Genomic DNA, 14,318 nt, shown 5'->3' with positions numbered 1-14,318 from the left:
AGGGGCTACTGAGGGAACCAAGATTCATGGCCGGGTGGTCACATTGTTCACATCCATCAGGAGTGTTCAAATAGGACACGTATTGATTCAAATAGGTCATGTATTGATCTGCCTATGCGATAAATCATGGAGACCAGGTGAAGTCATTTGAGACGGAGAGCAAGTCAGAACAATGTCAGCGCACAGGTGAGCATTCCTGAAAAGTCATCAAGAGGGGCAGCATTTTTCGACTGTGTCAGTCATGTTAAATGCCCGTTTCTGCTTCCCTTTCCTTATGCATGTTAAAGGACTTGTTTATGTAATAAATGAAAGTTATTTTAAATAAGCTTGTCCAGAAGATATGCCTCAGGAATGGTCAAGAGCCAGTGTGGTATAGTGATTAGAGTGTTGGGAGATTTGGGAGATCCAGGTTTGAATCTCCACTAATGCTATGGAAACTCGCTGGGTGACCTTGGGCCAGTCACACACTCTCAGCCTAGCCTACCTCACAGGGTAGTTGTAACGATAAAACACAGGAGAACAAGATGAGCCCTTTTGAGTCCCCATTAGGGAGAAAGGCGGGAGATAAATGTAGTAAATAAAATTATATTTTACTTATTGCTTGGAAGCAAAGTAGAGCCTTAACTTTTGCCCTGGCGTACAAAGCCTTTACTTCCAAACCTGTAGCTCTCCCCTGCCCAGGATACTACTTCTCTTTGAACATGCCTACTTCCCCATGGGGTTAAAAGGAAGGTTACTGATTTAAACGTGCAGTAAAATACAATGAGATTCTAATGCAAAATTAGCAGCCTACTAGCCCAGCCTAGCCTGATCTCATCAGACCCCGGAAGTTAAGCAGGTTTAGCCACGGTCAATACTTGGCTGAGAGACTACCAAAGAAAACTGGGGTTGCTGAGCAGAGACAGGCAATGGGAAACCTCCTCCGCTCATTTCTTGCCTTGAAAACCCCATGGTCTTGGGATCGCCTGCTACTTGACAGCCCAAAAATGTTGTTGTTGTTGTTGTTGTTGTTGCTGCTGCTGTTGTTGTTATTAAGTTAAGTCATGAGTGCCCCTTCTCCAACAGTGAATAGGGCAAGCATGTAGATATTAATCTACTTTAACATCGAAGAAGAAGAAGAGATGGTTTTTATATGCTGACTTTCTCTACCACTTAAAGAAGAATCAAACCAGTTTACAATCACCTTCCTTTCCCCTCCCCACAACAGACACCTTGGGAAGTAGATGGGGCTGAGAGAATCCGGAGAGAACTGTGACTAGCCCAAGGTCACCCAGCTGGCTTCGTGTGCAGGAGTGGGGAAACCAGCCCTGCTCACCAGATTAGAGTCTTAACCACTACACCACGCTGGCTACCTGTATTTGCTAGACCAGGCTTGGGTTTATATTATGATATGTACCTTTTGCCTTGCAAATCCTACAGGGTCACCAGAAATTGGCTGCAACTTGGGGGGCCCTTTCCACCGCCACATGTAAATAACCACTTTGTAAAATTTTGCCAGCAAAATCGCAGGCAATTGCGTTGGATTCAAATTGTAACGTTTCCTTGAAGCTTTCCAACGTGTGAGATGTGCAGTTAAAACTTCCTCGAGGCTGTGACGTTTCCCCTTTAAACCCCATTGGGTAATGCAGGAAGAGTGGCCAGGTTGATAACATAGAGGGTAGTTCCCATTGTACTCTGAAGATGGATTTAATGCAGCTGTGTGCCAAATACTAAAGCACTTTTTATGGGTGGAACAATGGCTGTTTGTTTTAGGAAGATTCATTGCTATCTCAAAGGTGCACCTGTGGAGTCTTGTAGGGCAATGGGTCATATTTCATGCATTCTGCAATAGAGTCGGCACACCGATGATCGTTATCGCTGGCAAGCAGGGGGACAGAACGCCGATCCCTCTTTCCGTACAGGCGTGATGCTCTGACCCGTACAAAACAGAGGCTTTGAAAGTTTGTTGATGCCTGTCAGAATTTCCCTGAAAATCTAGCAATTGATGTTTCGGCAAAGTGAGCTCTTGCGTCTGCGTGTGTGGATGCTCATGTGCGATAAGTTAGATCCCACTCACGGATTCTGCTTCTTGCCTGCGTAAGCAAAGCAAGTCCCTCCGGGGCATGGAAGAGCCTTTTTGTCCTGGGAGTCGGGCTGCAAAGATGCCCCTGGCCAGCGCAGGTGCAGAGGAGTCACCCCCCCCTCCCGGGCTGCTCCTCCGCAAACACGTGATACGGGGCACAACCAGCTGATGGCTGGGGCAGAGAAATCTAGAGTGGCCTGGCCTGGCAACCAGTGGGATACACCGGGGGCGGGAGGGACATGGGTGTAAGCAACAGTATGATATTCCTTCTTGGGAAAACCTGAAAGGGACATCCCATCTCTCTAGGAATTGCTGAAAACTCTATGGCCAATTATTCACTCACAAATTTGCTGCTCTCTTGCAGCGGAGTGAAAAAAAAAGCGAACTTAAAAGGTTATTAATGGACGCAAATCAAATCCGTTAAGCCCGATGTAGCTTGGGTTATTCATGAAACAAAGCCCGCAGTATTTGACAGCGGTTGTGTCTGCCCCCTGGCGTTTCAGCCCTCCCCCTGCCAACAAGCTCACTGTTGAGGCCCGACCCCACCTCCGTCACAACTCCGCCCATCGGGTTACATTGGGCAGTTCACCTTTGTGGATACGGGAACGGTTTATTTTTTTACTTTGATTTACCGTGTTCATAAGTCGCAATCTTGAGCCGTTAGCATGGTGCTCTTGTGCTCCCCACTTGGACCAGCCCCATACTTTGCCCGCACTCCTCACTGTTGCCCTCCTTGCGCAGACTTTGCCAGGCACTCCTCGGTATGCCCCCCCTGTACTTTGATGGGGTTTCCCCCACAGCCTGTACTTTGCCCCTTTTCTCTTTTCCTTCACGAGAAGCTGCTGACGCATTGATCCATTTGGCCACTACATGTCGCTCCCTCAATGGGTCTCTGTGGGCGGGTGTTGTTGTGCAGGAAACTCACAACTGCCCCCCACCCCACCCCAGTGATTCCTACTCCATACCCAGAAGGTGGCAAAACAACAACAACCCAGGGTCCGTGAAAGACCTGGACTGGAGGAGCATTGCTTCCTGGTAACAAAGTGGAATCAAACATTGCTTTCCCCCTTTCCCAAGATTTCCATAGTTCCTTTGTTCTATTCTTTTACCAGGTTGGAGAGGGGGGCTCCGATGGTGGGCTTCCCCATAGATGGTGGGAGGGAGCAGGAAAGGAACTGGCCAGCGCAATCCTGTGTGTGTCGGGGGGGGGAGCCTTCAGCGCATGCGGCTCTTGCCAGGGGGGGGAAGCTTCAGCGCATGCGGCTCTTGCCAGGGGTGCCCTGCTTCTGGCACCCAGGTTGCCCTTTTAAAAACACGAACCTGCCATTTCCCCCCCCCCTTTTCACCAGGAGCGTCCTGCTGTGGGGCAACTCCACGGCATTGTTTGTCGGTCGCTCCGTGGAACCTGGACCCTCTCCCTCCTGTTGCTTTCCTGTGTCCCCCCTCCATCACCTCCCCCCCCCAACTATGGATTTCTGACTAGTTTAGTGGGATTTTGGTAAAACATACCCCACCAGTTTGCCCTGGTACTAGTCTGTTTAGCAATTCGGGATTGCACCGGATGCATCCTTCCCTGTTCCCCCACCCTACACACACACAGCATCTCACCGTCCGCTTCCTTCCCGGCTCACCCCCCCCCCCCAGAAGCAGGGAACTATCATCAAGAGCCACGTGCACTGAAGCTTCACGTCTCCCACCCCAACTCACTCACGGGATCGTGACGGCCGCTTCCTTTCCTCCCCCCCCCCACAGGATCGCGCTGGCCACTTCCTTCCCTGGCCCCCCCAAACAAACACACAGGATCTCACCAGACGCATCCTTCCTTGCCCCCCCTACACACACACAGGATTGCGCTGGCCGCTTCCTCCCCGCCCCCAGAAGCAGGGCACCCTCGGCAAGAGCCGTGTGCCCTGAAGCTTCCTGTGCAGGAAAGGGGGCGGGCTTCGTGTCGGAGCACAAAAAGACCCCTTGTCCAATCGCCATTCTCCTGGGTGGGGAGACATGGGAGAGGGAGGAGACATTTGCTGGCATTGGCGGGGAGAATAGATCCGAATCCAGGGAGTTTTTCATGGAACTCTGCAAAAAAAAGGGCGGAGCAAAATCAAAGATTGTGGCAAAACAGGTTTCAGATGCTGCGGGGATGAAGCGAATTTTGTGCTCAAATCTGGAACAGCCATGAATAATAAAAAATTAGCTGCGCAGCAACACAGCATGGAAACCGCGGCAAACAGCCACGAATAAACGACCTATGAGAGGTGAAATTAATGCAATTGTCCAATAGTTGCTGCAGTCCGACGTCTCCTTTTTCAGAATTGGAATGTAGATCAAGCATTTCCTATCCGGTATCAATGCACACTTGGATGAAGAGAAATTTATATTTCTGTTATCCGGTTTTGATGCCTGTGCATCATATAGTTTCTTTGTTTGATCTTGCAGCAAAGAAAATAGGATCTAACGTGGTATCGGAAGGAGCAGCTACTTATCTTTTAAACAGAAATGTTTTCATATATTACATTATCTATTTAATATTTTACTTGCGAATCCATTGTATTTGTATTATTATTTGTTTGTTTTAGTCAATTGTGATGGCCAATGGCTATATACAATAAAATTTTCATGCAAGTATTTCCAGTCTGTGGGGCCACTGTTTTGTTTTCCATATTTGTTGGTATATTCTTGTTAAGATCTTGGTGGACTCTGTTTCTGTGGCTTGGAATAGCTCCATTGATATCCCATCTGCTCCTGATGATTTGTTTCTCCCAATTGCTCTCAGCGCAGCTTTCACTTCACTTTCTGAAACTGTAGGTACTTCTTCAAAAGATTCTTCTTGGAAGGGATCTGTCATCCTTTGAATCTCTTCTGTATAGCTCTCTTCAGTGTGCTGTTCCCACCTTTTCTTTATTTTGTCCTGTTCCGTTAATGTGCTTCCATGTTGCTCTTTCAGCATGCCTAACTGTGCTTCAAATTTCCTTTTGATTTCTTGGATCTTGTGCAACAGATCTCTTATTCTTCCTCTTATATTTTTCGACACTGGTTATTATAATAGTTCTCTTTGTCTCTACATGCGAGTCACTGGAACTCTGCATTTGCACTTTTTCTGTGCGGCGTATTTTTCAGGTTCAATAAACCCCAAAATTTTCGATTATCCAAAAAAAGCTGATATAATGATTCGGCTTTTTGGTTTTTTCAAAAATGTCTGGGTTTATTAAACCTGAACCTTAAAAATAAGGGGTGGGGGGAAATGGTGCACAGCCCTATTTCTGACTGAAAATGTCCTAATATTTTACCGAGAGACTCTTGATAAGATCTAAACTCCAGACGGTATTGCTCTCAGCTTCGCTGACACACACAAACCCCCTCACCATGTTAAGGTGTGCATCCAAGAGGGGGGAATACAGGAGTACCTCTGCATAATCTTGCATTGTAATTGCAGCAGAGATAAGACAGCATGCTGGGGCTATGACCATGTAGGCCAGTCTGCCTAGGAGGTCCTGATGGTCTGAGGCCCTGGCACCCTCTGGCAAGCCACACAGGATCGAGATGTTTTCTGCTTTCGCTCGCATTCTCCTTTCATTTGGTGCAAAACCATTCAGCTATTAATGATTTGTGTACATGCCATTGGCTTGGTCTGAGAGAGCATAGAACAGAAAATGGGTGAAGTAATGCCTGTGCTATTTATATCGTTGTAGGAGCAGTCCAGATTTTGACCTTGTTGTAGAATTTCTAATCCTGTATCCTTGGATAAGTACTGTATGATGATTTCCCTGTAATTCAGAACTAACATATTCTTACGCTGGTAGGATTTGCTCTGGTGAAAGACTTTCCTTTCCTATACCAGCCTTGCTTGTTTGAAGCCAGCCCTTACCATGGAGTAACTCACAGAAACTAATTATGACCCATTTTCCATTCCCTCCCACCCCCTAGTGACCTATGGAATGACAAGTTCAAACGCCTACTATTACACCAAGGTTATGTCTGATCTCTTCTTACAAACTTCTTCAAGCAACAGTGTCTCCTTCCAGTCCATCGGAAGTATGGCGGACTTTTGGGCGGTGAGTATCAATGAGGTTTGCATGCGCGGTGCCTCCTGCATAAAACTGGAAACGGTTGCCCCTTGACTGAAATGAACAAAACGGGGAGCCCTAACCTAGCTCGAAGACTGCCACGTGGTGCCATATCCAGGGCTAGCATCTGAACACTGATCTGACTCCCTGTTCAATTTGTGCAAATGTTATCATTTCTGGATTGAACGCATGGGCCGTCAGGGGGAAACCGTTTGTGGGAAAGAATCAGTTGCTATGGGCACAATTTAGCTGCCTGCACAAGGTGTTATCTGGAGAACACCCATCTGGTTCTTGCCATTGTGCACTGCGATTGGTGTGCAGATCACAAAAGAGCCGGCTCATTGCCCTTCCCTCAGTGCACATGCGGGATGTCTATTCTTTTCCCTTCCACACCCGGGACACCAATGCCTTCCCCCCCTTCCATTCCCTACCCTAACCCGTTACACAAGAGCCACAAAATCTTCCCCTTTTCGAAGTGAGATTCGCCGAGAATCCCTCAGTACCTGCTCTCTCCCATTTTGCGAAATGAGATTGGCCTGGCAGGATTTCTCTCTTTGTGGGTCAGAAACTGATTTCCAGGAGGCCAGTCCACGCCCGGTGGTGGGGCTGTCTTGAATGACCTGCCTTTCTTTCCTCTTTCTGTGTATTTCCACAGTATACTCAGGGCCCCTTATTAGATAGTTTGTACTGGACCAAGTGGTACAATAATGAATCGCTGGGCCAGAACACTCAGTCGTACATCTATTATGAGAATTTGCTCCTCGGTGTCCCGCGACTGCGGCAGCTGAAGGTACAGAACAACTCCTGCATTGTCCACGAGGACTTCCAGGAAGAAATTTTTGGCTGCTATGATGTATACAGTGAGGAGAAGGAGGACAGATCCCCCTTTGGGCTCCTCAACGGAACGGCGTAAGTGGATCATAACTAGGGGCCTGCCAACTCAGGGATGGGGAATTTGCTGGAGATTTGGAGGTGGAGCCTAGGAAGGATGGGGTTTGGGGAGGGGAAGGACCTCAGCATGGTATAACGTCATAGAGTCCAACTACCCCAAGCAGCCATTTTATTCAGGGCAATAGATCTCTAAGTCCTGGAGACCAGTTGAAAATTGTGGGAGATCAACTGTCCCCTCCTGCAGGTTGGTAACCCTAAGCACTGCTTTGAAATTTCTGAGTCTAGGGATGACTTTCGCAAACATAATGGCACCCCCTTCCCAAAAAATACCTGTGTCTGTTAAGTGCCGTCAAGTCGCCTCCAACTCCTGGCAACCCTATGAATCAATGTCCTCCAAAACGTCCTCTCGTTAACAGCCTTGCTCGGGCCTTGCAAACTGAGGGCCATGGCTTCTTTTATAGAGTCAATCCATCTCATTTTGGGTCTTCTTCTTTTCCTCCTGCCTTCAACTTTTCCTGGCATGATTGTCGTTTCCAGTGACTCTTATCTTCTCATAATGTATGGTGGCCTCAGTTCAGTCATTTTAGCTTCTAGGGGCAGTTCAGGCTTGATTTGATCTAGAACCCACTGATTTGTCTTTTTGGAGGTCCATGGCCCTGACCTGGACAGCCCTAGGCTAGCCTGATCTCATCAGATCTCAGAAGCCAAGCAGGGTCGACCCTGGCAAGTATTTGGATGGGAGACCTTCAAGAAATACCAGAGTCATGATGAGGAGGCAGGCAAGGGCCAACCACCTCCCAACATCTCTTGCCTTGCAAACCCCACCAGAGGTCACCATAAGTCAGCTGTGACTTGACGCCACTTTCCGCCACCACATACCCGCTGCATGCACAACCAGTAAAACTCCGAATAGAGTATATCAATTTCCCACCCTTCAGCTCTCTCTCGTTCATATTGTGTTTGTGCAGGTGGCAATACCACACAGAGGAAGAGCTTGACGGTTCATCTCACTGGGGCAAATTAACGAGTTACAGTGGAGGAGGGTATTACGTAGACCTCAGAATGACCCGGAAAGAAAGCATCACCACCCTTCAAGTCTTGAAAGAGAACTTGTGGCTGGATAGGGGAACACGCGTGACTTTTATCGACTTCTCGGTGTACAATGCCAACATCAATCTCTTCTGCGTGCTCAGGTTGGTGGTCTCCCCGCCAGCAGGCCCAGCTGGAGGGCTAGATCCTGCAGAGTGACAGGAAGTCATGAATATTTGATAGCAGAGCGCCTGCTTTTCCTCCCTCATTACCTTCCCCAGCACATGGGGCTTTCTGAAACATCAGGTGCCACTGGGGGAAAAAACCCTCTTATGCCCAGTGCATGTGTACCCTATGGTTCCTGTGTGGGCGGGAGTGCTAGCAGCTGTTGAAGGAAGAAGAATTGTTATGCCAGTACTCAGAAACTGCACGTTGCAAAGGGGAGGGGGTGTGGGAGACCCTTTCACTTGGTTGCTTTGTGTACATCTTCATGTCCATCTGTTTTCAAATACGAAAACCTTTATTGGCATTAAAAGGAAGTCGTACAGTGAAGTTTACAGTAAAATCATGATATAAGGGCATGCAGATATACTATAAAATTTACTATAAAATCATTTTTATAAGAACATGCAAATCCCACTAAATTGGTTACTTAGTTACTCAATCCTGACTTAACCGTTATGTGGTGCAGACTAACAATCGTGTTCTCTAATTACAAGCTGAAAAAACCTGGCCACCGAGTCAATAATTATTGGATCCTGCGTGGTCATGAGGTGGGACACCTTTGATTTGGCAGGTAACCATTCCCTATCAGCAAGTAACGGGTCTATGAGATTAGATCGGACCCTATCGTAGAGCGAGCGCTTAAGGAGGATATGTGAAACAGTTTCTATGTCGCCCTCCGCCATCTGTTTTCTTCTCCCTTTAAGTGGCAAGGAGTAATGGTTTTGTGCTAACAGGTCATCCTTGACGGATGATCTTTGGCGGGCTGTCGAATGGTGATCGGCTGGAAAACGCACTGTGGACATGGTGCTGTAGCATTGGGTGCCTCCGCAAATCCAGTTTCCGGTGGGAATTACTGGAAGCCTGCTCGGTGAGGACACCTTCTGCCAAAGGTCATCTGTCAGTGACCTGTTCACAAGAAACCACACATGGTTTACCAACTCCGGAGATTTGGAGATGGAGCCTGGGGAGGGCAAAGTTTGGGGATGGGACCTCAGTGACGTATAATGCCACAGAGTCCACCCTCCAAAGCATCCATTTTCTCCAGGGGAGCTGATCCCTGTAATCTGGAGATCAGTTGTAATTCTGGGAGATCTCCAAGCCCCACCTAAAGGTTGTCAACCCTAGATATTGGTCATTCAGCTGGCCAGTGACCACACCCATCCCCTTCTAGGGTTGCCAGCTCCGGGAAATACCTGGAGATTGGGGGTGGAGACTAAGGAGGGCGGGGTTTGAGGAGGAGAGGGGCTTAAATGGGGATATAATGCCATAAGGTCCACCTTCCAAAGCGGTCAATTTCTCCAGGGGAACTGATCTCTGTTGCCTGGAGGCCAGATGTAATAGCGGGAGATCTCCAGCCACAAACTGGAGGTTGGCAACCCTACCCTCTTCCCTTCCTCTCTCTCTCTCTCTCTCTCTCTCTCTCTCTCTCTCTCTCTCTCTCTCTCTCTCTCTCTCTCTCTCTCTTTCTCTCTCTCTCTCTCTCTCTCTCTCTCTCCAGTTTCTTCTTCTGTATCACAAGCCGACCTTTTCTTCCTTGCTATTCCCCCACATCCTGTTCTGCTTCCCCCCACTCGCCCGGCACTCTGTAATGCCAAAGGAGTCTTTCCGTCCTGCTCAGAGGTGTACGAAGGGAACACGCAGGGTCAGATTTCCCCCTCCTTCCTTTCCACGGCTGCTTAGGTTGGTGGTCGAATTCCCGGCCACCGGTGGAGCCATCCCCTCGTGGCAGATACGAACCGTCAAGCTCCTCCGGTACGTCAGCACCTGGGACTTCTTCATTGTCGCTTGTGAAATTATCTTCTGTGTCTTCATCTTCTACTACGTCGTAGAAGAGATTTTGGAACTGCACATTCACAGGCTCCGGTACTTCACCAGCATCTGGAACATCTTGGATATAGTGGTCATCTTGGTGAGACAAGATTTCTTGCAATTGATAGTAGGAGAGAGGAAGGAGAGGGGGGGCGGATGAGAGTGGGTTGCAAACAAACAAACACACAAACATCTGTGAGTTAGTTAGTGGGTTAATTCATAGCCCACAAGGCGGACACACAGGCACCACTGTCATGCAGATACCTTGACTGCTGAGGAGGCCTGTGTTTCATAGAATCATAGAGTTGGAAGGGTCCATAAAGGCCATCTAGTCCAACCCCCTGCTCAATGCAGGATTAGCCTAGAGCAGGGGTATTGAACTCACTTGTTACAAGGGCCAGATATGATATAAATATCACTTGGTCAAGCCGTTCCTTTTCAGCTCAGACTGAGTGGAGGAGGGGTGGCTGCCTCGGCTGGCTAGTGGGTTAGATAAGAGCTCTCAAGGGGCCAGATCTGGCTCGTGAGCCTTATGTTTGACTCCCCTGACCTAGAGCATCCCTGACAAGTATTTCTCCAGCCTCTTGCTTCTGCCACATGCACACCCGGTAGTCGTAGAACAGCCCCTCTCTCTAGACTCAGCCCTCATCTGCATTGTGTGGATAATGTCCTTGGCCTACCTTGTAGGATTGCTGTAAGTATTACAGGAAGCATACCTATTCTCTCCAGTGTCAGAGGAGCATGCCTATTATATGAGGTGTAGTGGAACACAGGCAGGATAAATGCTGCTGCAGTCGTCTTGCTTGTGGGCTTCCTGGAGGCACCTGGTTGGCCACCGTGTGAACAGACGGCTGGACTTGATGGACCTTGGTCTGATCCAGCAGGGCCTTTCTTATGTTCTTATGGGAGGTACAAGGGATCCTGCAGTTATAATAGTGACTCTGGGGGTGGGGTGCGTGGATGAAGGTAATGTAAGAAATAGTGCTGGGGAGGTCCTGGGACTCAATATCTAAAAGATTCACCAGTTTGTGTGAACGAGTAAATGAGAGGAAGAGCAAAGGGTGGGCAGCCACAGTGCTAGAGCAGGAGATCGGGAATGGAGCTGGATGCAGTGTCTCTCTCTCTCTCTCTCTCTCTCTCTCTCCTGCTGCCAGCTCCAGATGGGAAATTCCTGGAGATTTGGGGGTGGAGTCTGAGGAGGGCGGGGTTTGAAGAGGGGAGGGACTTCAATGCCAATTGCCAGAGCAGCCTTTTTCTCCAGGGGAACTCATTTCTATTGCCTGGAGATCAGTTGTAATAGTGGGAGATCTCCAGCCACCACCTGGAAGTTGGCAGCCCTATCTAACAGTCTCTTTTTGGTTCCTCCTTTGCTTTAGCCCCCCCCTCCCAGAAGGCTGTGGGCTTGCATTTAGGGTTGCCAACCTCCAGGTACTAGCTGGAGATCTCCTCTATTACAACTGATCTCCAGCTGATAGAGATCAGTTCACCTGGAGAAAATGGCCGCTTTGGAAGGTGGACTCTGTGGCATTGAAGCCCCTCCCCTTCCTAAACCCCGCCCTCCTCAGACTCTGCCCTCAAAACCTCCAGGTATTTCCCAACCTGGAGCTGGCAACCCTGCCTCATAAGCACCTGTCATAAGCACCTCTGGAAACCCTCAGCTCCTCTCTGCCAAATTCCCACCGAAGCCCAACTCTTTCCCTCAGCTTTCTATCGTCGCCATTGGATTCCACATCTTCCGCACCATGGAGGTCAACCGGTTGATGGGGCAGCTGCTGAAGAAGCCCAGCATTTATGCCGACTTTGAGTTCCTGGCTTTCTGGCAGACCCAGTATAACAACATGAATGCTGTAAATTTATTCTTCGCCTGGATCAAGGTAGCTTGCTGGATCCCTCTCCCCCCAAGCGCCGCTACGCTCCACCCTTCGTAGATGATTTGGACCTCTGTTTGAGGGCTCAGATCTTCATCCCCCATAAAGCTAGAAAGCTGAAGGGGTGCTCAAAAGAACCCCTTCGCTCCAACCAGTGTTCTGGGTTTGGAACATTGTAGGTGATATTCAAGGTCTCTGCTTAGGATCTAAGTACCTAGAAGGTCAAGCAAAAAACAGCTGACTAGGCCAACAATATGATTAAAAGCTAAACTATTAAAATGTTTTCTGAATACATACAAGTTTAATACAAGTTAAAATCCAAATGATGCTAATAACTCCTATATGGCCTTGCAACAAGCCTTCCAAACACATATACTAAAATAACACTATAGGCATAATGTACAATAAGACATACAATCATACACAGATCATAAACAAACAATCACATATAGACCATACGCGTTTCGGCGTATTTGCCTTCTTCAGTGGTCTAAAAGACACTAGCACACCAGACTAAATTATATAAATCTTTGTGACTTTTGGGCCTTGTACTCTGAAAGATTAATGAAAAAATAAAGAATGTTAATTAAAACAATTGTCCTATATATATCATAAATAAAGTCCTAAAATTCGTGTGCCTTGACAGGTTCTCAGTAAATATAGAGTTGCAGAGCTTCTAAGTCTGTTAAAGGCACTCTTACAAGTAAAGCTTACAGCCTGGAAAACAGTAAAAATATTAAAAATATTATTTCCAAATAAAATACCCCAAATGCAAGAGCAGAGTACAAACAGTCCAGTTTTCTTACCTATCCAAATCACACAGTCACAAAGTGATATGAAAGTCTGGAGTAATTAGCAAGTGAAGAATTCTATGGTGTGTGTGATTTTCTTCTAAAATCTCTGCTGCCAGAGTCAGAGTAGACAATACTGACCTTGGTAAACCCTCTAGACCCTGGAGAGACACGGGCAGTCAGAGAGGACACCGCCGTCCATGACAGACAAGCGCCTGACTCAGAAGAAGGCAGCTTTGTGAGTGATCAGACGGGGCTTCGATTTGCTTCTCTCTTTTCTTCCCCCACCCCAGATATTCAAGTACATCAGCTTCAACAAAACCATGACCCAGCTCTCTTCCACGCTGGCCCGCTGCGCCAAGGACATCCTGGGCTTCGCCATCATGTTCTTCATTGTCTTCTTCGCCTACGCGCAGCTGGGATACCTCCTTTTTGGGACCCAAGTGGAAAACTTCAGCACTTTTGTGAAATGCATGTGAGTGGGGCCTCGGTCTCGGCCATGCATTATCTGCAAGGAGGCCAGCGTTGCTCTGGATGAGGGGTGGGCAGCAAACTGGTCTCCTGCTTATGGCACCAGGTGCTCAGCTGCCCGTCAGGAAGGGGAACTGAGGGCCCTGCCCCTGGGAGAGCGAGCTGGTCAAGAGGTTTTAGGTCTCCTTCCTCCTCTGTGATTCCAGGCAACCTCTGGCCAACGCTATTGGTAGGGTCGCCAAACTCCAGGTACTAGCTGGAGATCTCCTTCTATTACAACTAATCTCCAGCCGAAAGAGATCAGTTCCCCTGGAGAAAATGGCCGCTTTGGCAACTGGACTCTATGGCATTGAAGCCCCTCCCCTCCCCAAACCCCTCCCTCCTCAGGCTCCACCCCCAAAATCTCCAGGTATTTCCCAACCCAGAGCTAATAATAAATAAATTTTATTTGCGGCTAATATGCCAACCCAGAGCTGGCAACCCTAACTCTATGGCATTATACCCCATTGAAGTCCCTCCCGTCTCCAAGCCCCGCCTTCCTCAGGCCCCACCCCCATAATATCCAGGTATTTTCCAACCTGGAGCTGGCAACTCTATTTGGAGGATGGACGCTATGGCATTATGCTCCATTGAAGTCCCTCCCCTCTCCAAACCCCGCCCTCCTCAGGCCCCGCCCCCAAAATCTCCAGGTATTTCCCAACCCAGAGCTGGCAACTCTAACTATTGGGGATATGTACTAGTTGATATAGTTAGTTAATTAGTTGATTTCAGCCCCTTCCAGCCTTGGAACATGTCTAACCTGAAAATGGGCGGGTGGCGAAAGCAGAACGTCGGACCAAGTTCCATCTGGCCTTCTGACCGCCCTGCTTTCCTTTGTCCAGCTTCACCCAGTTTCGAATAATCCTCGGCGACTTTGACTACAACGCCATCGATAATGCTAACAGGATCTTGGGGCCGATATATTTCGTCACCTACGTCTTCTTTGTCTTCTTTGTACTGTTGGTGAGGAGTCTCTCTTTTTTAAAAATGGCTTCCCGTTGACATCGAATCTTGTTGGTTCTTGAAGAGGGCAACCCTAAGCCAGTCTAAACAGAATCCTAATGAAGGC

General features: G+C 48.2%; 1 protein-coding gene across 1 annotated transcript in view; it reads left to right on the top strand.

The window, feature by feature from the left end:
• The window catches only part of PKD2L1 (polycystin 2 like 1, transient receptor potential cation channel), a 34,394-nt gene that overhangs the window by 10,043 nt on the left and 10,033 nt on the right, over positions 1–14,318 (top strand). Inside the window, exons 3-9 of the mRNA XM_056849761.1 lie at positions 5,987–6,114; positions 6,782–7,035; positions 7,986–8,210; positions 9,952–10,180; positions 11,784–11,954; positions 13,033–13,214; positions 14,092–14,212. Of these exons, the coding sequence (XP_056705739.1) occupies positions 5,987–6,114; positions 6,782–7,035; positions 7,986–8,210; positions 9,952–10,180; positions 11,784–11,954; positions 13,033–13,214; positions 14,092–14,212 (1,310 nt within the window). The remainder of the gene's footprint in view (positions 1–5,986; positions 6,115–6,781; positions 7,036–7,985; positions 8,211–9,951; positions 10,181–11,783; positions 11,955–13,032; positions 13,215–14,091; positions 14,213–14,318) is intronic.

Source organism: Euleptes europaea, chromosome 5, assembly GCF_029931775.1.
Source record: "Euleptes europaea isolate rEulEur1 chromosome 5, rEulEur1.hap1, whole genome shotgun sequence".
In the NCBI taxonomy this organism is placed as follows: domain Eukaryota; kingdom Metazoa; phylum Chordata; class Lepidosauria; order Squamata; family Sphaerodactylidae; genus Euleptes; species Euleptes europaea.
The sequence above is the reverse complement of the archived record's forward strand: the minus strand, read 5'-3'. Positions and strand labels throughout refer to the sequence as shown.